The sequence below is a fragment of the Typha latifolia genome, chromosome 5, assembly GCF_019914945.1.
Source record: "Typha latifolia isolate L0001 chromosome 5, TyphaL0001v2, whole genome shotgun sequence".
Lineage (NCBI taxonomy): Eukaryota > Viridiplantae > Streptophyta > Magnoliopsida > Poales > Typhaceae > Typha > Typha latifolia.
This window is the reverse complement of record NC_133090.1, coordinates 16,800,119-16,815,482: the sequence shown is the minus strand read 5'-3', so window position 1 is coordinate 16,815,482 and position 15,364 is coordinate 16,800,119. Positions and strand designations below refer to the sequence as shown.

Sequence of the window (15,364 nt, the reverse complement as noted above, 5' to 3'; positions counted from 1 at the left end):
CGTAACCAAAGCGTTGCATTTCTATGTGACTGGGATAATCCTATTTACTAGAAAATTAAGGATGTGTATAGAATTCTATTAATTTTATTGAGTAGAAGGCAAGGGAGTTAACAAATAGACTGCTTCCATCTCAGTTGCATTATTAATCGGGTTAACAATTGGTTGGCAAATCACGATCACGATGCTTTGTGACATTGTTATGGGATGTGACAGGATAACAAAACCATGGTTTTAATATAAGTACATTTTCTTTTATAAAAAAAATAATCAAAGAACAAAAGAAAAAGAAAATTTCACCCTCGGATCTCGGCGAGAGTAATAGTCCCACGTGTCACGACTCTCGTCCTGGCAACTCGGTTGGTGATTGGCTCCGTCCACGTGAGCGGTTCCCGCAGACCAGGACGGCGGGCGGGCGGAGGCAGCTCCGCAACCAACTATCCAAAGCCCTAAGCTCACACTCCCACAACGGAGTTTAAGTAATTAAAAAAAATAAAAAAGACGAAGAGAAGGGAAAAAAAAGGGCCTTCAAAGGAGACGAGACGACCTCCCGTTTAACACTTTGCGGTCGCCTGGCCACTAAAAGAAAACCCCACTATCCTCCAAAAAGAGCAAGAGAAGGAAAAACTAAAAAGTGAAAAAAAAAGAGGACGGAAAGAGTAAGGAGGAGTAAATTGTAAAAATTCGGAGGCGATCTCGGAGAGGAGAGGAGAGAGGGGAGGAGTTCGCGATGGATTTATTGCCGACGTCGGAGAGCCCAACGCTGGGTCGGCGCGTGGGGTTCCGATCGCTGAAGCTTGTGAGTGTGGCAATGGAGGAGCCGCTTCCCGAGGAGCCCGTGGGAGTTGCCTATGGCGTCCTCGAGAATGGCTTAACCTACTACGTCCGTACTAACCCTAAGCCTCGGATGCGGGCTGCCCTTGCCCTTGCCGTCAAGGTCGGGTGAGTCCACCCACATCTCTCTCTCTCTCTCTCCCCTGATCTCGTGCCTTTCATTACCGAGTAATTTGGAATTTGGTCCTTCGGCTAAAAATTGGGAAAATTTGAGCTCGATTTTGTCGATTTCTAAACTAATATACTGTTTTATCGAAGATTTCTATGATGAGACTGTCTGCTGTTAAGTAGTGTCAATGAATTGGATCTCTCATGGCTTGGAGACTTCGTGAGGTCTTCGTGATTTTTTTTCTATTGAAAGAGTTAGGCTTAAAGACTTATCTAGAAAAATATTTGACTAACGTATTGAGTGACCACGGCTAACTTTAGGATGGTCATGTGCAGTTCTTAACTGGAATCTCAATAAGATGTTATTGCCAAAGAATTTAGTTTGCTTGAGCAACTATTTAGAATCGTGCCGATTATACTTATTATCTATCCAATTTTGTACGAAATCACAACAGCATCTGTAGTTAGTAGAAGCAGCTACATAGGTTACACCTCGTAAAGCTAAAAGCCTAAAAGGTGACAAATAAGGGAAGAGAGGGACATTAGGAAGCTACATTTGTGCTATTGGAAAATCTTCTATTCTAATGAAATTGTCCTGGTCTAACTGAACCTAATCCAGTTTCATTATTTTGCAAAATATGAGAATCTGAAACTAGGTTATCTTTCTCTATCAGACTATTAGTAATCAGGCTTACCATTGTCACAATCTTTTCCTTACCTGTATGTTGTAATCTTCTAGCAGTACTGCAGTAGTGTAGTGCAGAACAAGTCAATTTTACAACCCCTAGCAAGAGTTGCATTCTGTCATCAATCATACTGTAGGATTCTCTGTCTTCTTTCTGGATGTGCTAAAGAAATCATTTGGATGTCGTTTTGACAGCTCAGTTTTAGAAGAGGAGGAGGAGCGTGGTGTTGCTCACATTGTCGAGCACCTTGCTTTTAGTGCTACAAAGAAATATACGAATCATGATATTGTAAAGTTTCTCGAAAGCATCGGGGCTGAGTTTGGTGCCTGCCAGAATGCACTAACTTCTTCTGATGAGACCATTTATGAATTGCTTGTTCCTGTGGACAAGCCTGACCTCTTATCACAGGCCATATCCATTCTGGCCGAGTTCAGCTCTGAGGTAGAGCTTCTCCCTGGGTCAATCTATCCGTTCCACAATTTCACTTGTACTTCTCCAGTCTAATAGATTATTTGCATGATCTAGGTCCGAGTCTCAGCAGAAGATATAGAAAAAGAGCGTGGAGCTGTTCTGGAAGAATACAGAGGTGGTCGTACTGCTGCAGGGCGAATGCAGGATGCTCACTGGGTTCTAATGTTTGAAGGTTCGAAGGTACTGTTGAGTGTTGATCTTTCTCATTACATTAATACCGGTAATTTGGTTGGTTCATAGAATTCTGTTTTTGCAAATAAGGAATGGCTATGACTGAATTTGTGGCATACTTTTCCACTGCTTTGTAACTTCCCATCCAGTTCTTGTTCCTATTAGCTTTCTGTGGGTTCTTTCCAACTTATATTTCCTTATCACCTAGTTTACAGGAACCGTCAATCCTATCTTCTCATCTACATCTTTGGCTTTGTGGATCTGGACTATGAACTATTTGTTTCGAATGTTCTATGACCGGTGTTCAGAAGCAGCCTCTTAACATGAGGTGCATGCTGGACCTATGTGCTAGGGGTGTAAACGAGCCGAGCCTGAGCGAGCCGGCTCTGGCTCAGGCTCGGCTTGAAATTACTTTCGAGCCTCATAATGTTGCTCAGGCTCGGCTCAGCTCAACTCGAGCCGAGCTCGAGCTGAGCCTAACTGAGCCCGAGCAAAGCTCGGGCTTGATTAGAGGATGAGACGGTGGCGGCGTGGGCGGTGGCGACATGGACGGCGGCTTGCCGAAGGAGTCAGAGACGAATGGAGGAGGAGGCGACGACGAGGGGATGGTGAATGAAGGAGGAGGAGGAAGCCGACGGAGTGGACGAGGAGGAGGCCGACGGAGGAGGAGGAGGAGGAGGAGGAGGAAGCCGACGGAGAGGAAGGCGTGGCGCCGTGGTGGTGGCTTGCCGTCGTTGCCGATGGAGGCCGACGGGGAGGGAGGAGGTGGCGGCGCGTGGGGTGAGGTTAGGAGTGGTGATCGGGTGGATGAGGGTGAGGGTGAGGATGAGGGTGAGAGTGAGGGTGAAGGTGAGGGTGGGGTAGGTGAGGGAATTGAGGATGGGGAAGGTTACGTGATGAGCAAGGTGAAGTGATGGATGAGAGTGGGGTAGGTGATGGTGGGGTAGGTGAGGGTGATGGATGAGAGTGGGGTAGGTGAGGCTGATGAATATTGAATGAGTTACGGGTGATGGTTAGTGAGGGACACGTGGCAATATTTCTTTATGCCACGTGTCCTTAGTTATAGCTAGTCAGGCTATCGAGCCTATCGAGCCGAGCCTGAGCGAGCTGGCTCTAACTCAGGCTCGGCTCGATATTAATTTCGAGCCTGTTATGATGGCTCGGGCTCAGCTCAGCTATGACCGAGCCGAGCTGGACTCAAGCTTCACCCGAGCTGCTCGTCAAGCCTGACAGCCCTACTATGTGCATTGCCTAGGTGCAACATACAGGTGTGCAGATGGATGGGTGTGCATGAGTGTTACTTTCATACATGCATCCAAACTTCTCTATGCACATCAAACTCTGTACACGCAAATGTACACATGTGAACCATGGTTTTAAGTTTCAATTTTGACCTCTAGAAAAGATGAATATTTTAGGCCAAAAGAGAATGGTTTTAGCCTATTGTAGTCCAAATTAAATATCCAAATCAGGAATCTTGATAGTTTTGGCTTTATTTAATATTTTTTAACTTTAGTTTTCATTAAATATTAACCATTATTTTTCTGTGTCTCAAGTGAAACTTTAAACCATGATGCAAACATGTAGGCGCATTCAAGCTCATGCTCACATATGTGTTGTCGTGCAGATATACATGTACATGCTTTCGTACTACTATATACATGTAGGTGGGTAGCAGAGGCATGTGCAAGCACCCTGTGCCCATGCATGCTTGCATGCAAATGCACATGTGTGCAACACTTGCATATGGAGAAGCAACAATGGACTTGTTGATCCCTGGCCGGCACGACACGCTTTTGACACATTTTTAATAAAAAATTTAATATATTTAGAGATACTTTTGGGTCTTCGACATGCTAATCCTTAGTTTTTAGTTTGAATATATGTATTAAAGCATATTTAGATTATTTTTGTAATTGACATATTTTATTAAAAATACAGTAATAGTCAAATAGAAATATTATTCAACACATAATATGATTAAGTACATTAATTAATTAATAATTGTTTAATAAGTAAAACTAATACGTAATGGAACGAATGATAATGGAGAGGATCAAAGACTTCATTTGTTCGCAAAAGAAAAATATGAGAATATTGTGCCAAATATTATCAATAACACTGTTTTTAAAGGTGACCGCCATCGGGTCGGTGAGGCTTGCTAATGGCGGGCAAGTCGAAATTCCTCTTCTTCGTTTTCTTCTTTTCTCTCTTTCTACCTTAGGAATCCATTTCTCTATTTTTCTCTCTCTGCTTTGGGAACTCACCACTTTTTTTCAAAGCATTGTGGATTCCCAATGTAGAGAGGAGTATATTTCTGCCTTAGAAACCCATTTATCATTTTCTCTCTCTCTTTTCTTTGGAAACTCACCACTTCCTTTTTCAAAGTATTGTGGGTTCCCAATGTATAGATGAGAAATGATGAGATGAATTGTTATGCTTTATATATATATGTGTGTGTGTGTGCGCGCGCGCGCGACTGTGTGTACATATACATATAGTTAATTTGTGATTTTTTGTTATTAGTTGTAAATTACTTTTAAAAATATTATATATGCTATATTAATATATAATATATACCATATATAATTATCATTTGTGTTTAATCTTTTTAAAAGTGCTAGACCGTCTTGGCGCCTGCCTCATGTGTTGCTCCAACCACTTCAGCAATAAATTTGTAATGTCGAGGAGGATCTCCTATTATGATTTGACTACGGGAGTCGAATACGTTAGTTTGAGTCGAGTCGAGTCGAGTCTAGTTAGTTGATTTTGTTTATTACTTTTAAATTTAAATTAAAGCTAATAATCCGCGGATGTAAGCCCAATAGGGCAAATTGAATTCGACCCGCTATGAATTTATTCCTATAAATCAGAGTGTTATGAGTTATTTATCATCGTGAAATGAATATCGAGTCAAGTTATTTTTATTCATTATCCGTTTATTTTCCTAAGATTAGAATTAACTTAGAATCCTAATTTTTCTTCCAAACCCTAGCCACTATTTACCTCCACAAGCCATTCATCTCTACGGGCGACCTCTACTATCCATAGTTGTCTGCCACCCTCCGATGACCGTCGGAATGTCGGTATTCCTTTTTTTGTTTAGTTTCGATCTTTCTCTACTATTTGATTAATATCTTTTCATCATGACTTTGAAATCACCTTATTCTGAAGTCATTAGTTCCGTGACTTCCGATGCTACCACTTATAAAAATTTTAGAATTTTCTTATGAATGGATCTTTCTAGATTTGGTTTGTAATATCTCCCTCCTTATCAAGCTTATCAAGCAATGAGTCCTATTGATTTTTAATAGTCTGTATCCACTCCATTATTGAATTTTCTCATATTGAAAAAAAATCTGCGTCCAGTGGATCAAAATTCTCCCTCATTTCTCTCCTGATTCTTAGTTATCTATTGTAAACATAACCTCATATTATAGTAGACATGTACCAATTTCTTCAAGCATGCATATGAAAGATTATTTTTGGTTTTAGTATGAACCAGTGCAAAAGGTGACCAATTACGCTCACATCCACTAGATGAGATCATCTAGCAGAAGATACGAACAACAAACTTCTTAAGATTGGGAGCTCAATGTGATATATCATGTTTGTCACATGATAAAAAAGGGTCTCATAGAATAGTTTAGGTTTACTACTCTAATGAATCCATTTCGTATTAATAAAATATTTTCAGATTAATAAAATCCGTTTCGGACCTCATGCGAAACTGAAATGAGTAGGCACGGAGGTGTGCCACTGGCACGTCCCATGTCAGGTGCCGTGCCACCATCCACATGGGGTGTGCTGGTTGACACGACCTGCCTTATGCAGAAACACCATAGGGTGCCGGGAACCCGAGTGTTATTTTATTTTGACCAATTAGTCGGACTTAAACTATCAATGATGACTCCATTTGGCATGTAAATGATTACTTTCATGCTAAATTTGTGTTGTTTGAATGGAGTGCATATGTGTGTGGCCATGTGGCTGGTTTGGGTACTGCTTTTTTTGATCTTGTGAGTTTTGGAGTTAGCATAGCATTTCTATGTTCTGCAGAAACTAATTAGTGGTGAGATAATTACTGCGTAAACTTTAACTATTTGCTCTGCTCCAGTATGCAGAACGCTTGCCAATTGGGTTGGAGAAGGTGATAAGAACAGTTACTCATGAAACTGTAAAGCAATTTTACCAGAAGTGGTATTCTTTGAGCAACATGGCAGTCGTTGCAGTGGGGGATTTTTCTGACGTGCAGGTTATTTTGTAGACAGTGATGCTATTCAAACATTATTCCTTTCTTTTCTTTAGGCAATTTTCCTTTCAAGATGGAACTCAGTAAAACAGCTATATAGTGTTGTACTCATTATCATTGCTGTTATTGCACCTACTTTATTTTTTAACCTATTACTCAATGTTGTCTGCAGAGTGTTGTTGAGTTAATAAGGTCTCATTTTGGGCGAAAAGTTCCGCTTAGTGCCTCTCCCCTTGTAATACCAGATTTTCCTGTTCCATCACACAAAGAACCTCGCTTCTCCTGCTTTGTTGAATCTGAAGCTGCTGGGGTGGGTTTCCCCTGGATTGGTATCTTTATTGATGGTTGTTAGCATTAAATAATAAACACCCTTAGGGCCTTAAGCACTGAAAGCATGTTCCAATAAATATTAGTGTAGGCAACTTACAAGCATGTATCAGTCCATATACATTAAGCAAATGTACACAGAACTGGATGACACATAGATTTTATTTATATTTACATCTCTGTGTTGCTAAAAACAGTCTGCCGTCATGGTTAGCTGCAAGATGCCTGTGAGCGAAATGAGAACAGTGAGAGATTACAGGGATTCACTAGCAGAGGCAATGTTCCATTGCGCTTTAAACCAAAGGTTCTTCAAAATTTCTCGCAGAAAAGATCCCCCATACTTTTCTTGCTCGTCAGCCGCAGATACTCTTGTTCGCCCTGTAAAGGCTTATATCATGACCTCAAGTTGCAGAGAGAGAGGGACAGTTGAGGCCCTTGAGTCAATGCTGATGGAGGTACTCTCAAACTTTGACATCTTTTATGAAATAAAGATCCTTTTTCCAGAAGTCCAGCTTAAGTCCTGGATGACTGTTTATGATTCATGAGTAATTTGATTTCTTCCCATCTGTAGATGTCGGCTTTCTCCTTGCCAATTGACTGTGTAGCTTTTCAGGTTGCCAGGGTTAGGCTTCATGGTTTTTCAGAACGTGAAGTATCCATTGTACGTGCTTTGATGATGTCAGAGATTGAGTCTGCATATTTAGAGCGCGACCAAATGCAGTCGACAAATCTGCGAGATGAGTATCTTCAGGTACTTCAGAATCTTGTACTGCAAAACCTTCCTTTCAAGTGCTATATGTCAGTTATTTTTTAATATAATTATTCCATCTGGCAGAAGTTTTTTTTTCAGTTTATCATGTGCTGCGTGAAGTCTCTGTGAATTGTCTGGTGTCTTGATACTAACTGTTTCTTGTCGAGATTCAATCTGGTTTATTTGTTAACAATGTTCGTTTGCACCTTTAGCTCTGCAATTGTTTTTCGTGATGATTTTCTATTGAACTGTTGGCTGCCACTTAACTGCTGGGAGACATAAAATGATTTAGCTATGGGAGAAGGTAGTATAATATTTCCGTAATGGAGGAAATGTTTTATATATCTTAGTTAATTGGTCAATATTGCCAATTAGCTTTTCTATTCACTTGTATAATTTGTTGAACAATTGGACATGACTTCAAGTCTTGAAAGAGATAATGTAGGTCTGATAGATCTCAATTCCATGTAGATGTTATTCCATTTTCATTTTACACTAGATAAGCCTGGTGTTCGTAAAACAGTTTTATCTAGCTTTGCCTCGAGTTTTCCTACTACAGGCATTCATCTTGAATAATATTTGTTTTTTTTTTTGTAGCATTTTTTTCGTAAGGAACCCATTGTCGGCATCGAGTATGAAGCACAGATACAAAAAACACTCCTGCCTCGTAAGTTCTAGTATGCAATTTTAATGAGCTCTCTTGCTTCAATGTAATTCATGCAATATTAATACTTAATAGATGAAGATATCGTTTCCTAGTAAATCACATTATTTATATTCTGCCTTGATGGGCTCTTCTTTTTGTATCTTTAGACAAAGATAACTTCCTATTTCAATGTTCATCAGATTGGTTATCCTTTCATTACATTAAATAATGTGCTGTAAGGTAGAGTGTTCCATGTGGTTACTGCATTATCATCATGAAGCTACATTTAATGTCTAACAGAATTGATAGGCTTAACAAAATAACATGTTGCTGAACTGTAAATGTGCTTATTGTACTTTTATTTGCATGATATGATACATTTCTTCAGACACTTGATGCATATACACTTTCTTCTGTTTTCTGTTATTTCTACTTTTCCTATCAAAGATTGATGCTTTGAGCCTTTGACAATCCTGGCTGATATTTATATTATATATTTATGGCGGTGCTGCCACTATCTTCTCATTTATGTTGATTTTCTCTGTTTTATAGCTTAAATTGGCTGTATTCTACATTTTCTTCTTTTGTCCTGTATCTGATTCTTGGGTTTGATGTATACAGAAATTTCTCCAGCAGAGTTGTCAGAATTTGCTGCAAATTTCTGTACAACATGCAGCTGTGTAATAAAGATAGTTGAACCTCGAGCTCGTGCTACTTTAGAGGATCTAAAAGCTGTCGTATCAAAAGTCAATGCCCTGGAGGAGGACAGAAGGATTCCTCCTTGGGATGATGAACATGTACCTGAGGAAATTGTTGGGGACAAGCCAAATCTAGGGTAATTGTTGACTGTAGCTGTTTCATTTGTCATGACATTCTTTTCCCTTCTCTTTGCCCTCTGCCTCTGTTCACTCTATTTTTTGGCCCTTCATTTGTTTTGTCACTTTACTCAAGATCTTGGGTTTATGGATCCCTCCGCATATATCCACATTGCTTTACTGTTCCACGCAACATTTCTCGTTTTCTTTCTTTATTTGTTCTCTTATAATAGGGTTTTCACACTGTTCCATGTTGCATATTTGCTTTATGAGTTGCCAAGCTAGTGGTTTAGTAGCTTGACATTGTTCCTGACTCCCTGTTCAACTATTACTTCATCTTAGATCTGAAGTGTAAATATATGATTTGTTTATTTGCAATGAGTTATATAACTCTTTCCTTGCATAATTATTCATTTTACATTGAACCTGTGACTATAATTTCCATTCCACATCTTTGACTGGGCATCTCGATTCAATTCAGAGCTACTTTAGAAGGGTAGCTTCAGATCAGCTATAATATACGTAATTGTTTATCCAGGATCATCGTACAACAGGATGAATACCCGAGTATTGGTGCCACAGAGTTGCTTCTGTCCAACGGCATGAGGATCTGCTATAAATCAACGGACTTCCTTGATGATCAGGTAGTTTGATTAATTTTAACTGGGAATAGAGTTAGTTTAGGCTCTTCTAGTTTTTACAAATGACCTTTGGGTCATAAATTAGATATTGCGTCACTTTATTGCACATAATATTTGTTGCATAACTAGTGATGGTTGTGCTAAGGTATATTTAGTCTAGAAGTCAATATTGGCCAAATTTTTTTATGTATCTATCCATACTCAGAATTCTGGTTGCTGTACGACAGACAAGAAGACAATGATCATGGATAGAAGAGAAAATGATAGAATGAAAAGACAACTGCAAGAAATAGATTGCTGGATTATGAGAATCAATAAAACCTTAATTGGTTGTCTCTTGTTGTGGCTGCTATTAATTGCAGATATAAATTTCGGAATGAATTTTCTGTTGTAATTCATGGATAAAAAGAACTATTTTACTTGGTTCAAATGCATGTAATTATTCCATTGAAATCTGCAAACTGAAAGAAATTTTGATTTGTTTGTAGACATGTTATAATTAAGAGAATTATGAGCATCTAGAAATATTAGTGGCACTAATGTGGCTGTCAGGAGTCATCAATAGAAAATAAAAGGCTATCGTATCTCCTTTATAGAAATTTGCCTCTTATGGAGAAATAGAAAATGGTGTTTGGCTCATAAATTGTGAATAACCATTTATGTGGATTCCTTCCCTTAAAACTACCTGTAAGATTCAGGGTTGCATGCTTTGATAGTTCAATCTTTTATAATCACATCTTTTTTAATCATAGTATCTTACAGAAATGACCAAAGAAGTGTCTGAAACTCTTCTGTTAGTTTTTTAGTAGTTTTCATGTAGTATCAGTTTTTGTTGCATTGGAGCAAATATGGATTGTGGGTACATCCTTTTTCTTTCTCTTTTCGTGATGTAATAGATTGCCATATCACTCCGTGCTTTAGTTGATAAATGATGGTTCCAAGAATGTCCTGTCATGCAAGATGTGTAAATCACTTAAATCTACTATGTTGCTCATAAATTTCAAGAACTTGTTCATATTCTTTTAGAATCTGTATTGAAATTTTGGACCTATATATCCAGTCTACTTAAGTTCTCCTGACTTTTGACAGGTGATCTTTACTGGGTATGCTTATGGTGGATTATCTGAATTGTCAGAAGATGAATACATTTCATGCTCCATGGGATCAACCATATCTTCAGAAATTGGTGTATTTGGATATAAACCTTCTGTTCTCATGGATATGCTTGCTGGCAAGAGAGCTGAGGTCAGTACAAAAGTTGGGGCCTACATGAGGACCTTTTCTGGTGATTGCTCACCTTCTGATCTGGAAACTGCCCTCCAGGTTTGTCTTGCACAAATTTTTCCAATCTAATGACGTCAGGGAAAGCACTGTACCAGTAATTTGTCTTAAAAATAGTACCATCTTGTAGAAGCAAAGTGGATGAGATATGCTTTTGTAGTTTAGAAAATTGCTATAAATAATCAAAAGATTAATAGGGAATCACCAAAAAAATTCTTCTTTTCATATATATCTGTAAGCTATTTTTGAATGGACATAGTCAAATATCAGTGTCAGGATTAAGAATGAACTGACTAGATAATCACTAAAATCTTTTCATATATATCTGTAAGGATATCTTCGAATGGACATAGTCACGTATCAGTATCAGGATTAAGAATGAATTAACTAGATAATCACTATCATTGCAACGACAATGAAATCACATTATTGCTGGAAACAACTTAATTAGTGTAAATGCAGATTTATATATGCTGATCTTCATTATATATGAGACATGCAGCTAGTTTACCAACTATTTACTACAAATGTGGAACCAAGGGATGAAGAAGTGAAGATAGTAATGCAAATGGCAGAGGAAGCAATTTGTGCACAAGAAAGGGACCCATACACAGCATTTGCAAATCGTGTACGAGAACTCAATTATGGGAACTCTTATTTTTTCAGGGTATGTTTGGTTATTTTACTTTTCTTTTTCTTTCTAGTACAAAGACTTATTCATTCTGACAACTTCCATGATGCAGCCAATCCGAATTAGTGACCTGAAGAAGGTGGATCCAATCCGGGCATGTGAATATTTTAACAAATGCTTCAAGGATCCTTCCACCTTCACTGTGGTGATTGTTGGGAATATCGATCCAACTGTATCGCTTCCTCTGATTCAACAATACTTGGTAAGGTTTCTCTCACTTAGCCTTCCTCACATGGAGTACCTTATACTTTCTGATCTGATTTTCCCTGTGCAGGGAGGCATACCAAGGCCCACAGAATCAGTTCTACAGTTTAATCGTGATGATCTAAAAGGCTTGCCATTCAAGTTTCCAGCAACTATTGTTAGGTTGATGCTCCAATAATTGATTCTCAGATATTTATGATGCTATGATTTGCCCTTGCACTTCTATACATGCTAGTGTGAATGTGCTTGTTTACATGTTTGCTCAGTGTATGGTCATTCTAATAGGCAATAATGCAATTGTTTTCCCTTTTGATCTTTCCCGCATGTTTATAGGCAAGTTTAGATTATCCTCATGAAATGGTTTTTTATGTGCAGAGAAGTTGTCCGCAGCCCTATGGTTGAAGCTCAGTGCTCTGTCCAACTAGCCTTTCCTGTTATGTTGAAGAATACGTCAATGGTATGTATTTGTTGCATGAAAATGCGTATTTTAGTCAATATGGTTTCATCAGTTTGACATGTGTTCCTTGTTATGCTTAAAAAATTGCAAGATGGAAGAGATTCACTATGTTGGATTTCTCAGTAAACTTTTGGAGACAAAAATTATGCAAGTTCTTCGCTTCAAACACGGGCAGGTGAACCTCTCGTTGGCTACTTGGCTTCTTCTATTCATCGAGCATAACTTGAAGTTGCAATACTTATTAGTTATTACATTGACCCTATGTTTTATACTTTTGACTTTGTGAACTTAATGAACACTTCAGATATATTCAGTTAATGTTTCTGTTTTCCTGGGTGGGAACAAACCTTCAAGAAGCGGAGATGTCCGTGGGGACATAAGTGTAAATTTCTCATGCGATCCTGATATTTCATCTAAGCTTGTAAGTTCTCTATTTACATCTACCAATTAAATAATTACTTCATTAGCAAACTCATTTTCTAGATATTGCATCCTACAGTGTTTCCTTTGTACTCTTATGATATAAGAAGCTCCTTCAGGTTGATATTGCATTGGAAGAAATATCATATCTTCAAGATCAAGGTCCATCTAATCAGGATGTCTTGAGTATTTTGGAAATTGAACAACGAGCACATGAAAATGGATTGCAGGTCTATATTTGTAGCTTTGTGATGACAAATTTATCCGGATATTTGTACGTCATAGTTTATTAACTGAGAAAATTCATAGCATTGACATTCTTGAGGTTTTGCAGGAAAACTACTACTGGTTAGATAGGATTTTGCGCAGCTATCAGTCAAGAGCTTATAATGGAGATGTTAGCGTCTCCTTCAAGGTATATATATTATTTTATTATGTGATACAGTGATAGTGATGCATAAAATTTGCCTATGACTGCGCCACTTGTAGTCTTCTTTAGTAGGAACATCATGACCTTCCTAGATGGCCTTGGATTTAGTTAGTTGTGCTGGACTTTCGGCACTTTGATAGCAGTGGTGAATATTTATTTCTAGATCTAATTATAGTTCTTTTTTAAAACTTTTCTCTCTTTTCTCATGCAGATTCAAGATGAAGGGCGGTCTAAAGTTAGGAAAGATTTGACACCACAGGCAATGCAACAGGCTTTACAAAGAGTATTGCCTGCTCCATGCAGAAAGCAATATACTGTAGTCATTCTTATGCCGCAGTTATCCTACCTAAAGTTTGTGAAGTCCTTGTTTCTGTTAAGGTCCAGTGGAATTAGCCGAGATGCGAAGGTCAGATATTCTGTTTTTTTTTTCAATCGTCGTAGCCTTTCCCCCTTATTTGTACACTGTGTGTTATTGCAGACTTATTTAAATTTTCTTACAATATGAAGTTTTTAGTTTTTACCATTTTCATCAACATACATGATTATTCTTTTATTGCTTTAAAAAATGGGTGGATAGTTATGTCTGGTCTGCAAGTGAAAAATAATAAACATATATTAGAAATCAAGAGAAAAAGTAGATCATAAGACTCTCTCTGATTTGAATATTCCACCAGAAATATAAATTCCATTGCCAGTAATTAGAGATAACTAATGACTAGCATCCAAGCTCCTTTATATGAACCTAAAATTTCTTCTTCTTAAGCATTGTAGCTTAAACCATATAAGTCCTTTCATCACTAAAATGGATAAAGTAGCATTTACCATGTAGATGCAACTGACTCTGTTTTATCATGGCTCTCTGTTGTGTCTGTTAAGATGTGGTACAGCCTTGAGGCTAATATGATATGCCTCCATCAGCTGCTAGCATTCCATGAGTCACTTCCAGTACCGTCATGATCGTCCAACGCTAGATAGATGGAACAGATTGATGTATCTTGCAAGCCCTGCTGTTTTGGCTATCAGGCCAGCGTGGTAGCCCTGAATCTTTGTAGTATGTCATTATGAAGATAGCAAGCCACACCTTATATCATTCAGTAATTTGGGTCATCCTTCATCCTTCCTTTAGCTGTAAACAATAAGTACAAAATAAATATGATTTTGGGCAGCTATTAAGATAGCGGCTTATAATATCTAGGAAACCTGACTCACAAATCACTGAAAATTATGTACCTATTTTATGTTTCTATCTTCTTGTTTCTCAACCTTTGATGTGGTGTTTTAGATTTGTACACTGAAAATTATGTACCTTTTTTATGTTTCTAGCTTGTTGTTTCTCAACCTTTGATGTGGTGTTTTAGATTTTGGCCGGAGCAGCAGGAGCAGTTGTTTTAGCAGTCAGTTTATGGAGATATTCACGAAGCACTCTGACATCATAAGGCATCATTTTACTTGTGAATTTTGAGAAGCATTTTTTAAGAGCTCTTTGAAGATTTGACTGATTAGCAGTATACTGAGAATGGAGATTCAAGGTGATTGATTCAGCCCTGTTTCTGAGACAAGCTTTACTCATCTTGATCTCTTAACATGATCCTATCATCGAAAGGAAATATAGCTGCAAGTTGATATTCACCGACTCAGAGAATTTGAATCTGTATATTTTATTCTGGATATACAAAATTATCATGTATAATGTGGTCAGATTTGATTTTTGACCTTGTTTGTAATATGAAGCACTAAACAGAGTTGAGTACCGGCTTGATGGCCTAGAGGTTACTACCGCAAGCCAGTGTCAGTTGAAGAATTACAGTGTACGTAACCTTACTTTGTAGAACTTTACTTACAATGAATGGATAGAAATGATTAACAGTAATTAATAAATGTCTTATTTTTCAGACCTCAGACCAGTGATGGCACATTCTTGGTTACTTGTTGCGAGTTAATCATTCGAAATTACCATTTCAACATAGGGGCTGGGCTCTTCACAATACAACAACAAACAACGATTAGATAAAACGTCTCCTATCTTCTTGCAGTATATGCTTCGCAATTTGCCATTTGTCATTCGCTGTTTGCAGACAACCATCATGTCTCATGCAGAGTAGTTTCGTGCTTCCACTTCCAGAGTGGATTTTCGACACTCAAGATTGCATTGCAACGATGTGTAATTTTAGCATGTTAACAC

At 38.2% G+C, this 15,364-nt stretch overlaps 1 protein-coding gene across 2 annotated transcripts; it reads left to right on the top strand.

The window, feature by feature from the left end:
- Positions 1 to 608: 608 nt before the first annotated feature.
- LOC140789534 (zinc protease PQQL-like) lies at positions 609 to 15,081 on the top strand. 2 transcript variants are annotated; one of them, XM_073139263.1, is made up of 21 exons: positions 610 to 939; positions 1,820 to 2,066; positions 2,151 to 2,276; positions 6,385 to 6,522; positions 6,692 to 6,829; positions 7,044 to 7,301; positions 7,460 to 7,597; positions 8,195 to 8,264; positions 8,865 to 9,078; positions 9,597 to 9,702; positions 10,789 to 11,022; positions 11,483 to 11,647; positions 11,724 to 11,873; positions 11,946 to 12,037; positions 12,251 to 12,332; positions 12,424 to 12,507; positions 12,637 to 12,753; positions 12,872 to 12,982; positions 13,087 to 13,167; positions 13,394 to 13,588; positions 14,541 to 15,081. In XM_073139263.1, exons 1-21 carry the CDS (start codon positions 728 to 730, stop codon positions 14,616 to 14,618), a joined length of 3,036 nt encoding a protein of 1,011 aa, XP_072995364.1. In that variant the 5' UTR covers positions 610 to 727; the 3' UTR covers positions 14,619 to 15,081. The 2 variants fall into 2 exon arrangements, with proteins under 2 accessions (XP_072995362.1, XP_072995364.1); XM_073139261.1 differs by having other exon boundaries at positions 609 to 939; positions 11,724 to 12,037.
- Positions 15,082 to 15,364: the final 283 nt, after the last annotated feature.